This window comes from Cetorhinus maximus, chromosome 23 (assembly GCF_964194155.1).
Source record: "Cetorhinus maximus chromosome 23, sCetMax3.hap1.1, whole genome shotgun sequence".
NCBI classification, from domain to species: Eukaryota; Metazoa; Chordata; class Chondrichthyes; order Lamniformes; family Cetorhinidae; genus Cetorhinus; species Cetorhinus maximus.
In genome coordinates this window covers 34,037,295-34,050,696 of record NC_135901.1, presented here as the reverse complement: position 1 = coordinate 34,050,696, position 13,402 = coordinate 34,037,295, and the positions used below count along the sequence as shown (strand labels likewise).

Here is a 13,402-nt window from a genome sequence, read left to right as displayed (position 1 = left end):
GAGAACGATAGATTCCATTCAAGTTTCAGTCTGGAAAATGCACATACAAGGTGATCATGAATTGCAAATTCACTCCTCACTGCTTGGCAATCATGTTAACTGAAATTCCCACTGGCCCTGTGCTGAAACCAAGTTAAAAATAAGGGTTCGCCCATTTAAAACGGAGATGAGGCGAATTTTTTTCTCTCAGAGGGTCGTGATTCTTTGGAACTCTCTTCCTAAAAACGTGGTGGAAGCAGAACCTTTGAATATTTTTAAGGCAGAGGTGGACAGATTCTTGATAAGCAAGGGGATGATGGGTTATTGGCGGTAGGCAGGATGCAAATTTGAGGTTACTGCCAGGTCAGCCATGATCTTATTAAATGGTGGAGCAGGCTCAGCATGATTTACCCTTGCTCCTTGCTCCTACTCCTTGTTCGTGTATTCATATGTTTGTCTTTTACTAACAAAAACGGAGTTTAAAGGTCCTGTTTATGGGAAGAAGAATCAGTTGTTCGCACTGCCGACTGAGACTCCATGGAGTTCGCATCTAACTGTCAGGGATTGTTCTGCTGCTATTTACACCTGGGACAGAACTATAGCAGAGGATCCGTGCACTTTGTTTGTTATATCAATTGATAATTATATGTGTCTTGGCCCTGGCCTCCAGTCGTCATCGGATCACAAACCATAATTTTCTGTGCAAAGGAAAAGGGCTTTCAATGGCAGAGGGCTACCCAGTGTTCAAAGGGGAGAAGAACGTTCCTTATCCTCAATACAGCTCCCTGCATATGCTACAGAAATGTAACATCTCCAAACGGGATAACCAACATTGCATTAATTGGCTTGAAACATGATCTCCAGTAGAATGTGAAGGATGGGGCTTGGGGTGGAAGAGAAAGTTGAAAAATTCAACGCCAAAGCATTGGCCTTTGGTATATTCATCAGGGTAATGTTGAAACATAGCGGTTGGGATTTAATCAAGTACGTATAGCATGCTGTGCCTCCTTGTTAAAACTATTATTGAATTGCCAAAATTCACCCAGGACACACGTTTTGTATTTCAGTCATCCCTGCTGCAGCTGCTGCTTGTTCTGTTTGATTGAGTGATGCATTCAATATGGTTACTGGTGACAGAAGTTTGTTTCAGTTTTGGGCCTCACCTTAAACTGTGGCACACAACTGTTTCCGATTTCCCACACCAGGCAAGACAGCAAATAGTCACCACCTGTGACCCTTTGACAGCCACAAAGGGGAAGTTCCCAAGGCTGGAGATGATGGAGTACAATCAGAGTTAAAGCTGCTTAAAGCACCATGTCAAGGGAGTGCCATGTGTATGGAGCTACGAGATATAGTTAATGTAAGAAATGTTTCTTGTTTAAAAGGGAGACTCCTCTTTTAAACGCTTAGTAACCAGGGTTCCTTCCATAACAAATTAGGTACTTGTTTGACTAGCTCAGACTCGATGGGCCGAAGGGCCTTTTTCTATGCTGTAGACCTCTATGACATGCACATTACGGTGTGTGCCTGGAGCATGTGCAGTGCTGGCCTGTGACTGAAGCTGCTCAGAGCAAGTGAGAGAATGTCGAGTGGAGCAAACTAACAGAGTTAGTGGGTGTGTGAGGATGAATGGAGCCAGCGGAGTGGGCAGGGAGGCTACATAAAGACACAGTGCAAGCCGCAGACCCCAAATAACAAGGTACCGGTCTAGTCTTTGCAGAAAGAAGGGCTGAAAAAGTCTGGATTTCTCCCTTCGCCAGGCCCGGGGTAACAGCCGCCATCTTTATAGGGGACAATGTGCAGCAGGGTGCATGCGCGGTAATTTCTTTTTTAAGTAACCCCCTGCACTTTCTATACTCCTCAAGGGCTCCCACTATTTTGAGCCCTCCGTATCTACCATAAACTTCATTTTCTTTTCCCTTATCTAATCCTGCAAATTCTCTGTACTTGTCGGTCCTTTACAGGAACATGTTGGCCCTGCACACTCTCTATTTCCTTTTTGAATGACTCCCACTGCTCTGATGTAGATTTTTTTACAAGTAGCTGCTCCCAGTCCACTTTGGCCAGATCCTGTCTTATCATATTAAAATCGGTCTTCCCCCCAGTTCAGAACCTTGATTTCTGGTCCATCTTTGTCCTTTTCCATAACTACCTTAAATCTTACTGAGTTATGGTCACTATCACTGAAATGCTCCCCCACTGACATTTCTACCACTTGCCCAGCTTTGTCCCCTAAAAGAAGATCCAGCACCACCCCCTCTCTTGTAGGACTTTCTATGTGCTGGCTTAAAAAGTTCTCCTGGATACATTTTAAGAATTCAGCCCCCTCTAAGCCTTTCATACTTTGTCTATCCCAGTTAACATTGGGGAAGTTGAAATCCCCGACTATTATTACACTATTTTTTTGACAGTTCTCTGAGATTTGCCTAGATATCTGCCCTTCTATCTCTCCCTGCCTGTTTGGGGGTCTATAGTACACTCCCAACAATGTGATTGCCCCCTTTTTATTTTTAAGTTCTTCCCATACGGCCTCATTTAAGGAACCTTCTAAGATACCATCCCTCCTCTCTGCAGTAATTGATGCCTTGATCAATATTGTGACACCACCACCTCTTTTACAACCCCCCCTCCATCCCACCCCTTCCTTTCTTGCCTGAAGCTTCTATACCCTGGAATATTGAGCTGCCAGTCCTGCCCCTCCCTCAGCCATGTCTCTGTGATAGCAATGACATATCCCCATGTGTTAATAAACATCCTCAACTCATCTGCCTTACTCGCAACACGCCTTGCATTAAAATAAATGCCATCCAGCCTTGCCATGTTCCCTTGTGCCTTAATTTGACTTTGTACACTCTGCATTCCAGACTGACTTGTTTCTTTCTTATATACCTCTCTGTACATCACCCCCGACTCTATCTCCACTCGGTATCCCATCCCCATGACAAATTAGTTTAAAACCCCGCCAATAGCACCAGCAAACCTCCCCGCAAAGTTCCCCACACCTTTTAAAGCACTTCTCACACTCTGGTCATTTAAAAGGTCTGTCGTCAGTGTGAATGTGCCTGTGCCTCAGCAGGTGGGATGATGTGCTGATATCACACAGTGAGCAACTGAACAGCCTCACTCCAGCATGAATTCACTGTGTTTCAGCAGGTCAGTCCAGGATAGAAATGGGGAACTCTTGGTTTGAGTTTGCTGTGTGTAAATGCTCCCCTTACCCCCTGGAAAAGGAGTTTCCAAACACTCGGTGTAAACTGGGCTCCGGGAGTTTCTAATCCGGGTTTGGAGTCCTACACCGGGTGTTTGTGAACCCTCCCAGTCCACCCTCCGGCTCCATTCCTCTCCTGCACTCGACCCTTTCACACCAGCTGGACTCAACCTGACAGCTTTCATCTCACCCGTATTGCGCATGCTCCGGTCCAGCCAGGCGCCCCCACCCGGCCCCTCATTCAACTCCAATTGGCTGGAGGTCCAGCCTCTCCCGCACGGTCCTCCAGTTCCGCCCCCTCTTCCCATTCGTCCGGAGCTGCCGTCGGTCATTGTGAGCTGGAGCATGCGCAGTCGGTGGAGACAGACGTTAAGCGAGCTCGAGCGAGCGGATTTAAAATGCGAGTTTTATAACGACCGAGTGCGGATCCAAGACCGAAAATAAACCCGTGAAGAGAGATAGGGCTGACTGGTGGGTTGGAAAGCTTCATAAACTCACGGTGTCGGCCCCAAACCCTCAATAAGGAGCCATTGGACCCGCGTTTTCTCGATGCTGTCGATAGAAGGCCCCAGTTCACGGCAATGTAATGTTGGGCGCATGCGCAACTGTCATCTTTCTAGGGGCAATGTCATGTTGGGCTTCACTGGAACATTGCAGCAAGCCAAGGACAGACATGTGGGCAAGAGAGCAGGGTGGTGTATTGAAATGGCAAGCGACAGAGAGGTCTGGGTCATGCTTGCAGACAGACCGCAGGTGTTCTGCAAAGCGGTCGCCCAGTCTGCGTATGGTCTCTCCAGTGTAGAGGAAACCGCATTGGGAGCAGCGAATGCAGTAGACTTAATTGAGGGAAGTACAAGTGAAATGTTGCTTCACTTGAAAGGAGTGTTTGGGCCCTTGGACGGTGAGAAGAGGGGAAGTAAAGGGGCAGGTGTTGCACCTTCTGCGGTTGCATGGGAGGGTGCCGTGGGAGGGGGTTGAGGTGTAGGGGGTGATGGAGGAGTGGACCAGGGTGTCCCGGAGGGAACGATCCCTACGGAATGCCGCGGGGGGGGGTGAAGGGAAGATGTGTTTGGTGGTGGCATCATGCTGGAGTTGGCGTAAATGGCGGAGGATGATCCTTTGAATGCGGAGGCTGGTGGGGTGATAAGTGAGGACAAGGGGGACCTTATCATGTTTCTGGGAGGGAGAGGAAGGTGTGAGGGCGGATGCGCGGGAGATGGGCCGGACACGGTTGAGGGCCATGTCAACCACCGTGGGTGGAAATCCTCGGTTAAGGAAGAAGGAGGACATGTCAGAGGAACTGTTTTTGAAAGTGGCATCATCAGAACAGATGCAATGGAGGCGAAGGAACTGAGAGAATGGGATGGAGTCCTTACAGGAAGCGGGATGTGAGGAGCTGTAGTCGAGGTAGCTGTGGGAGTCGGTAGGCTTGTAATGGATATTGGTGGACAGTCTGTCACCAGAAATTGAGACAGAGAGGTCAAGGAAGGGAAGGGAAGTGTCAGAGATGGACCATGTGAAAATGATGGAGGGGTGGAAATTGGAAGCAAAATTAATAAATTTTTCCAGGTCCTGACGAGAGCATGAAGCAGCACCGAAGTAATCATCGATGTACCGGAGAAAGAGTAGGACTGGACCAAGGAATGTTCCACATACCCCATAAAGAGACAGGCATAGCTGGGGCCCATGCGGGTACCCATAGCCACACCTTTTATTTGGAGGAAGTGAGAGGAGTTTAAGGAGAAATTCTTTAGTGTGAGAACAAATTCAGCCAGACGGAGAAGAGTAGTGGTGGATGGGGATTGTTCGGGCCTCTGTTCGAGGATGAAGCGGAGAGCCATTAGACCATCCCCATGGGGGATGGAGGTGTAGAGGGATTGGACGTCCATGGTGAAGAGGAGGCGGTTGGGCCAGGGAACTGGAAATTGTTGATATGATATAGGGTGTCAGAGGAATCACAGATGTAGGTGGGAACGGACTGGACAAGGGGAGTTTTACAAAGACCGAGTGCGGATCCAGGACCGAAAATAAACCCGTGAAAAGAGATAGGGCTGACCGGTGGGTTGAAAAGTTTCATAGACTGACAGTGCTGGCCCAAAACCCTCAATAAGGAGCCATCAGTCCCGCATTTTCTCGATGCTGCAGAAAGAGGGCCCCAGTTCACAGCAATGTAATGTTGGGCGCAGGCGCAACCGCCATCTTTATAGGGGCAATGTAATGTTGGGCGCATGCGTCACTGCCATCTTTATAGGGGCAATGTAATGTTGGGCGCATGCGTGACTGCTATCTTTATAGGGGCAGTGTCGAGATGGGCGCATGCGCAACCGCCATCCTCACGGGGACAATGAACAACAGCCCGAGGGAGACACTCATAAAATGTGGGTTCACCGGGACTTTTAGATCAGCAACAATAGAATTGTAAACCCATAGTCACTCAGTAGTACAGAATTTAAGTATTGCTGAAAAAGGGAGACATATTGTTGATATTTCATGTTGTAGTCTCCCGGACAGATGCAAGAAAACCAAATTTCTGAGCGAACAACAGTTTTTGCTGCACGAGGAAAGGGCGTTGACTGGCTGGCCAGTCGGCTCTGATTGGTCCAGGCATTGCCATGGAGAATGCACCAAAGAGCTACCATCCTCCATGCTTTTGTTTAATTCAAAAAAGGTCCCATGCCTGGACATGTCCCTTCTGCCTGCAGTGGACAGTTCCCTCTGTATGAATATATGTAGCTTCTTGCAAGTGTAAGTGAGACACATTATGAGCCTGACTGATAATCTTTGAAATTTGGTGTTCTTGCGTCTGTCCTGATAAATGCAATAGAAAAAGTTTTTACAGAATGTCTTTTTTTAGCAATACTCAAGTGTCTTAAAGGGGGAAAGTGTGGTCGACAGAGGGAGTGGTGCAGGGAGAGAGTTTCAGAGCTTGGGAAGGAGGGAACTTAAGGCGTGGTCATGAATGCTGGAGCGATTAAAATGGAGAATGTGCAAGATGCCAGAATTCGAGCAGTGTAGATATCTCAGAGGGTTGTGGGGCTGGAGGAGATTACAGAGTTAGGGAGGGGCATGGCCATGGAGGGATTTGAAAACAAGGATGAGAATTTTAAAATCAAGTTGTTGCTTGACTGGGAGCCAAGGCAGGTCAGGAAGCAGATGGGTGACAGAGGAACAGGACTTGCTATGAGTGAAGACATGGACAGCAGACCTTTGGATGGCTTCAGGTTTATGGAGAGTAGAATGTGGGAGAACAGCAAGGAATGTGTTGGAATAGTCAAGTCTGGAGGTACCAACGGCAGCGATGAGGGTTTCAGCAGCAGATGCATTGAGACAGGGGTGAGGTCAGGTGATGTTACGGAGTTGGAAACCAGTGATCTTAGTGATGGCACAGATATGAGGTCAGAAGCTTATGTCGAGATTAAATGTAACACCGAGGTTCTGAACACAGTGGCTTAATCTCAGACTGTTCCTAGCAAGAGGGATGGAGTTGGTACCTAGGGAATGGGGATTGGAGCATGGACTGAAAACAGTGTCTTCTGTCTTCTCAGTGTTTAATTGGGGTTAATTAATCATCAGGAAGAGAAGCAGTAACCAGAATGGACCATGAGACTGAGCCCAGGTTTAACTTAATTAGAGAAGGAGAGAAGGAAGGAAGGGAAACCCTGGGAGGTTTGGAGAAACCACCTTCATGATCGCTCATTAAATCTCCACACAGTAAGTTTTGGACACAAGGTTAACGTCTGCTATTCTGTATGGTCGGTCAGGGGGCTTCAGGTTAATGTTTGGTCATGAGTAATGACTGAAGTGAATGATCAAACATATTATCACCTCCAGTTGTACAAATTTGGTTAAAAAGATATGAGAAGAATTGTGCAAATCTCTGTTTGGATTTCAGCACAGGGAGGAGGGAGAGTGTGTGGGACAGGGATTTGCAGTTTTGGAGGAACAAGACAAGGAATAATGTTGCATGGAAACAAGAATTATCTGCTCTGAATTTCTATCCTGTTCTTACAGTGATGACTTTTGTAAACTCCTTTTACAGGGTATTGAAAGGGGAGGATTTACAGAGGGGGAACTCAAATCAAAAATCACAGCAAGATCTGACAGAGTCACTCGATTCATCAGGACCTGAATATCATCGGCCTTTTAATGCGAAAGGAGAAATGTTTGTCTGTTCCGTCTGTGGAAAAAGATTTCAAACATCAGCGACTGGGAAAGCACCAAGGCACACACACCCGCATGAGAGTGTTCCAGTGAACTGACTGTGGAAAGAGCTTTAACCAGTTACACAGCCTGAAAAAACATCTCACCATTCACAGCGGAAAGAGACCGGACACGTGTTCTGTGTGTGAACAAGGATTCAACTGATTATCAAACCTGGAGAGACACAGGGACACCCGTACCATGGAGAAACCGTGGAAATGTGAGGACTGTGGGAAAGGATTCAATTACCCATCCCAGCTGGAAAAACATCGACGCAGTCACACCAGGGAGAGGCCGTTCACCTGCTCCGAGTGTGGGAAGGGATTCACTCGGTCAGACAACCTGCGAACACACCAGCGAATTCACACTGGAGAGAGGCCGTTCACCTGCTCTGAGTGTGGGAACGGATTCACTCAGTCATCTGAGCTGCTGATACACCAGCGAGTCCACAGTGGGAAAAAGCCGTTCACCTGCTCCGAGTGTGGGAAGGGATTCACTCACTCAGCCAACCTGCGAACACACCAGCGAATTCACACTGGGGAGAGACCGTTCACCTGCTCCGAGTGTGGGAAGGGATTCACTCAGTCATCTGACCTGCTGAGACACCAGCGAATTCACACTGGGGAGAGGCCGTTCACCTGCTCCGAGTGTGGGAAGGGATTCACTCAGTCATCTGACCTGCTGACACACCAGCGGGTTCACAGTGGGGAGGGACCATTCACCTGCTCCGAGTGTGGGAAAGGATTCACTCGGTTATCCAGCCTGCTGAGACACCAGCAATTTCACACTGGAGAGAGACAATTCACCTGCTCCGAGTGTGGGAAGAGATTCTCTCAGTCATCTGACCTGCTGAGACACCAGCAGGTTCACATTGGAGAGAGGCTGTTCAACTGCTCCGAGTGTGGGAAAGTATTCACTCGGTTATCCAGCCTGCTGAGACACCAGCGGTTTCACACTAGAGAAAGGCCGTTCACCTGCTCCGAATGTGGGAAGGGATTCACTCAGTCATCTGAACTGCTGAGACACCAGCGAGTTCACAGTGAGAAGAAGCCATTCAACTGCTCCGAGTGTGGGAAGGGATTCACTCACTCAGCCAACCTGCGAACACACCAGCGAATTCACACTGGGGAGAGACCGTTCACCTGCTCTGAGTGTGGGAAGGGATTCACTCAGTCATCTGACCTGCTGAGACACCAGCGAGTTCACACTGGGGAGAGGCCGTTCACCTGCTCTGAGTGTGGGAAGGGATTCACTCAGTCATCTGACCTGCTGACACACCAGAGGGTTCACAGTGGGCAGGGACCATTCACCTGTTCTGAGTGTGGGAAGGTATTCAGTCGGTTATCCAGCCTGCTGACACACCAACGAGTTCACACTGGAGAGAGGCCATTCACCTGCTCTGAGTGTGGGAAGAGATTCTCTCAGTCATCTGACCTGCTGAGACACCAGCGGGTCCACACTGGAGAGAGGCCGTTCACCTGCTCCGAATGTGGGAAAGTATTCACTCGGTTATCCAGCCTGCTGAGACACCAGCAATTTCACACTGGAGAGAGGCCATTCACCTGCTCCGAGTGTGCGAAGTGCTTCACTCAGTCATCTGACCTGCTGAGACACCAGCGGGTTCACAGTGGGGAGAGGCCATTCACCTGCTCCGAGTGTGGGAAGGTATTCACTCGGTTATCCAGCCTGCTGACACACCAACGGGTTCACACTGGAGAGAGGCCGTTCACCTGCTCCGAGTGTGGGAAAGTATTCACTCGGTTATCCAGCCTGCTGAGACATCAGCAGCTTCACACTGGAGAGAGGCCGTTCACCTGTTCCAAATGTGGGAAGGGATTCACTCAGTCATCTGACCTGCTGAGACACCAGCAAGTTCACAGGGGGATAAAGCCGTTCACCTGCTCCGATTGTGGGAAGGGATTCACTCAATCGGCTAACCTGCGAACACACCAGCGTATTCACACTGGGGAGAGACCATTCACCTGCTCTGAGTGTGGGAAGGGATTCACTCAATCATCTGACCTGCTGAGACACCAGCGGGTTCACACTGGAGAGAGGCCATTAACTTGCTCCGAGTGTGGGAAGGGATTCACTCAGTCCTCTGACCTGCTGAGACACCAGCAGGTTCACAGTGGGGCGAGACCATTCACCTGCTCCGAGTGTGGGAAAGTATTCACTCGGTTATCCAGCCTGCTGAGACACCAGCTATTTCACAGTGGAGAGAGACTGTTCACCTGCTCCGAGTGTGGGAAGGGATTCACTCAATCATCTGAGCTGCTGAGACACCAGCGAGTTCACAGTGAGAAGAGTCCATTCACCTGCTCTGAGTGTGGGAAGGGCTTCACTCAGTCAGCCAACCTGCGAACACACCAGCTAATTCACACTGGGGAGAGACCGTTCACCTGCTCTGAATGTGGGAAGGGATTCACTCAGTCATCTGACCTGCTGAGACACCAGCGAGTTCACAGGGGGAAAAATTTGTTCACCTGCTCCGAGTGTGGGAACGGATTCACTCAGTTAGCTGAGCTGCTGAGACACCAGCGAGTTCACAGGGGGAAGAGGCCATTCACCTGCTCTGAGTGTGGGAAAGGATTCACTTACTCAGCCAGCCTGCGAACACATGAGCTAATTCACACAGGGGAGAGACCATTCGTCTGCCCTGAGTGTGGGAAGGGATTCACTCAGTCATCTAACCTGCTGAGACACCAGAGGGTTCACAGGGGGAAGAGGCCATTCAGCTGCTCTGAGTGTGGGAAGGGATTCACTTACTCAGCTAACCTGCGAACACACCAGCGAATTCACACTGGGGAGAGACCATTCACCTGCTCCAAGTGTGGGAAGGGATTCACTCAGTCATCTGACCTGCTGAGACACCAGCAAGTTCACAGTGGGGAGGGACCATTCACCTGCTCCGAGTGTGAGAAGGTATTCACTTGGTCATCCAGCCTGCTGAGACACCAACGAATTCACACTGGGGAGAGACCGTTCGTCTGCTCTGAGTGTGGGAAGGGATTCACTCAGTCATCTGACCTCCTGAGACACCAGCGAGTTCACAGGGGGAGAAAGCCATTCACCTGCTCCGAGTGTGGGAAGGGATTCACTCAGTCATCTGACCTGCTGAGACACCGGCGGATTCACACTGGGGAGAGACCGTTCACCTGCTCCGAGTGTGGGAAGGTATTCACTCAGTTATCCAGCCTGCTGAGACACCAGCGTATTCACACCGCGGAGACACCACCATTCACCAGCGAATTTACACTGAGGGGAGGCCATTTAGCTGTACTTCCTGTGGAAAGAGATTCAGGTCTTCATCCAACCTCAGTGCACACCAGCGAGTTCACACTGAAGGGAGACTGTTCACCCGCTCTAAGTGTGGGAAGGGATTCACTCAGCTATCCCAACTGCTGACACACCAGCGAGTTCACAAATGGCTCCAGAGGTTGTATTCACTGTTATTGCTGCTGTTAATCGCATCAACGACTAAACCATGTTCATTTTGATAGTTGGGGTTTGGTTCTCCTGATGTTAGTAAATCCCTGTAACGGACTGAAGTTTAATATGCTGCATCGGTAGCTGATTTTGTCCTTGCAGCTGCAGTGGATGATTAGGCCCCAGAAATAATCCCATCCTCAATGATGGAGGAGCCCAGCAGATCGGCATAAAGCATTTCAACAATCTTCACTCCAGTTCCAAAAATACCATCCGTGAAAGTTTGACTCTGTCCTCGTTCCACTGATTATGGCCGACCATTTAGTTTATGTTATGATCAGGCCGGTAATGATAATGAAAACAGAAAGTGCTGGAAGCTCTCAGCAGGTTTGGCAGCATCTGTGGAGGGAACGACAGAGCTAACGTTTTGAGTCTTTGTTAAATTGGTCATTGGCTGCTCGTTACAACATTTACACGTCATCGACACTGGGAACGGAAAGAAGAAAGTGAAAGCACCGAAATCTAACCAGTGGCCCACCACGCTGCTTCTCGGGCAGACTCACGAGGCGCCTTCAGCTGTCAGCTCAAAGGTTGGTGGTTTGAGATCATCCAGCATCAAGTAGAGTCCTTCCATTCCTGCTCCTAATTATATTACTGACATAGTTCTGCTTTGTGTCCTTTGGCTGCAAGGAAATATTGTCCAAACTTTGCCAGTCCTGCTGCTATTCAGCAAGTTCCCACACAAATAGATTTATGAATATTCATTTCAAGTAAAACAAGAAAATCAGTTCCAACATGTGTATAACATCCAACCTATTTGAAATGTTGTGTTCAAAACAGCTAATAGGAATTGATTCTGTGTTGCATACATAGAACTGGAACACACCGTCACACTGAGTGAATCCACTGTCTGTTTAAACGTTGCTCAGTGAAAATTTCAGTAGTTCTCCGCTGTGTAACCTACAGGCACTGAGTCAATAAGCAGTGTCCACTCAATAAAAACCTAGGGAGGGTCAATCTCCTCTTGCAACATTTAAACCTGTTGTTATTCTCTGTACCATTTACCATGAAGATACATAATAAAAGTGGATTAAGTTTACAATGGTTAAAAATGTGTTCACCCCTTGGGGACAAGCGCTACACTGACACACACAGAGACATATACACCAAGAGTGACAGAGGCCTAAGGAGAGGCAAACACCCAGAAAGCAAGGGTGGGGGTTATCTGAAAGTTTGGTAGTGGTGGGATTCAAACCCCCACCTCCATAGAGACTGGAACCTTAATCCAGCACCTTAGACCTCTCAGCCATGCTACCACAGTGCTAAAGCTTTTTAATCATCTCCTTCACTGGTATTGCCACCAAAATAGAACAAAGTCAAAGGAGCAGGAATTGACCACTGGGAACCTGGAGCCAGTTCCATCAGTTAATCAGGTCATCCTGCACTTTGTAACAAGCAGAAATCATCTCCACTCAAAAACACAATGAGCTGCAGTGAAGGGTCGGCACCATTTAAACTGTCATTCAACTGGTCTGGTTCCAAATCTCCTGCCGGAAATGACAAGAAAACTTCTCACTGAATTCACTCCGGGTCTTAACTTCAGAAGGACAGGACACAAGGTAACAAAGTACATTTCGATAGAATGGGTTATAAAATGGCAGAATGACTGGGAAAGAGCATCCGTGGTGCTGGGTAATATAAAATTATAGAAATTATATAAGGCCTTTCGGCCTGGAGTGCTGCTGTCAAAGAGCAGTTGTGGTGGGTTGATCCGGAGTGATATTTGTGCCACTTTAAACAGTCGGCAGTAAAACCAGTTCCATTACCATAAGGATGTGTTTGCACTGGAGGGGGTGCAGAGAAGATTCACCAGGATGTTGCCTGGGATGAAACATTTAAGTTATGAAGAGAGGTTGGGTAGACTTGGGTTGTTTTTGTTGGAGCAGAGAAGACTGAGGGGCAACCTGATTGAGGTGTACAAGATTATGAGAGGCATGGACAGGGTGGATAGGGAGCAGCTGTTCCCTTTAGTTGAAGGGTCAGTCACGAGGGGACACAAGTTCAAGGTGAGGGGCAGGAGGTTTAGGGGGGATGTGAGGGAAAACCTTTTTACCCAGAGGGTGGTGATGGTCTGGAATGCACTGCCTGGGAGGGTGGTGGAGGCGGGTTGCCTCACATCCTTTAAAAAGTACCTGGATGAGCACTTGGCACCTCATAACATTCAAGGCTATGGGCCAAGTGCTGGTAAATGGGATTAGGTAGGTAGGTCAGGTGTCTCTCATGTGCCGGTGTAGACTCGATGGGCTGAAGGGCCTCTTCTGTACTGTGTGATTCTGTGATAGCCCCCACATTGAGTCTTGCACCAACATCTCTGTAGTCAGTTCATGTCTCAGGCCTTGCAGCCTATCACTGGCCGCCTCTTCTTTTATCCTTTCATTCACTTCGCCTCTGTATTAGTTCCAGACCAATTGCTCGTCTGACATTTCCAGCTCTGAAGCGAAAGGATGAACGATGACTGGACTGATTCTGGCAAAGCTGCAATGCGTTTCTCTGCTGTCAATCAAGAAGGAATGCAGATTCATGTTG

The 13,402-nt window shown here is 48.6% G+C and overlaps 3 protein-coding genes across 5 annotated transcripts in view; 2 read left to right on the top strand and 1 right to left on the bottom strand.

Moving 5' to 3' along the window:
- LOC144697491 (uncharacterized) overlaps positions 1-13,402 on the top strand; it is a 1,380,819-nt gene that overhangs the window by 881,588 nt on the left and 485,829 nt on the right. The window lies entirely within an intron of this gene.
- Positions 1-13,402, bottom strand: part of LOC144697517 (uncharacterized) — a 213,017-nt gene that overhangs the window by 97,918 nt on the left and 101,697 nt on the right. The gene's annotated exons all lie outside the window — the stretch shown is intronic.
- On the top strand, positions 3,534-11,854 carry LOC144697460 (uncharacterized). Of its 2 annotated transcripts, none has more exons than XM_078569431.1 (2): positions 3,534-3,658; positions 7,227-11,854. In XM_078569431.1, exon 2 carries the CDS (start codon positions 7,589-7,591, stop codon positions 10,793-10,795), a length of 3,207 nt encoding a protein of 1,068 aa, XP_078425557.1. In that variant the 5' UTR covers positions 3,534-3,658; positions 7,227-7,588; the 3' UTR covers positions 10,796-11,854. The 2 variants fall into 2 exon arrangements, with proteins under 2 accessions (XP_078425557.1, XP_078425558.1); XM_078569432.1 differs by lacking the exon at positions 3,534-3,658 and adding an exon at positions 5,181-5,245.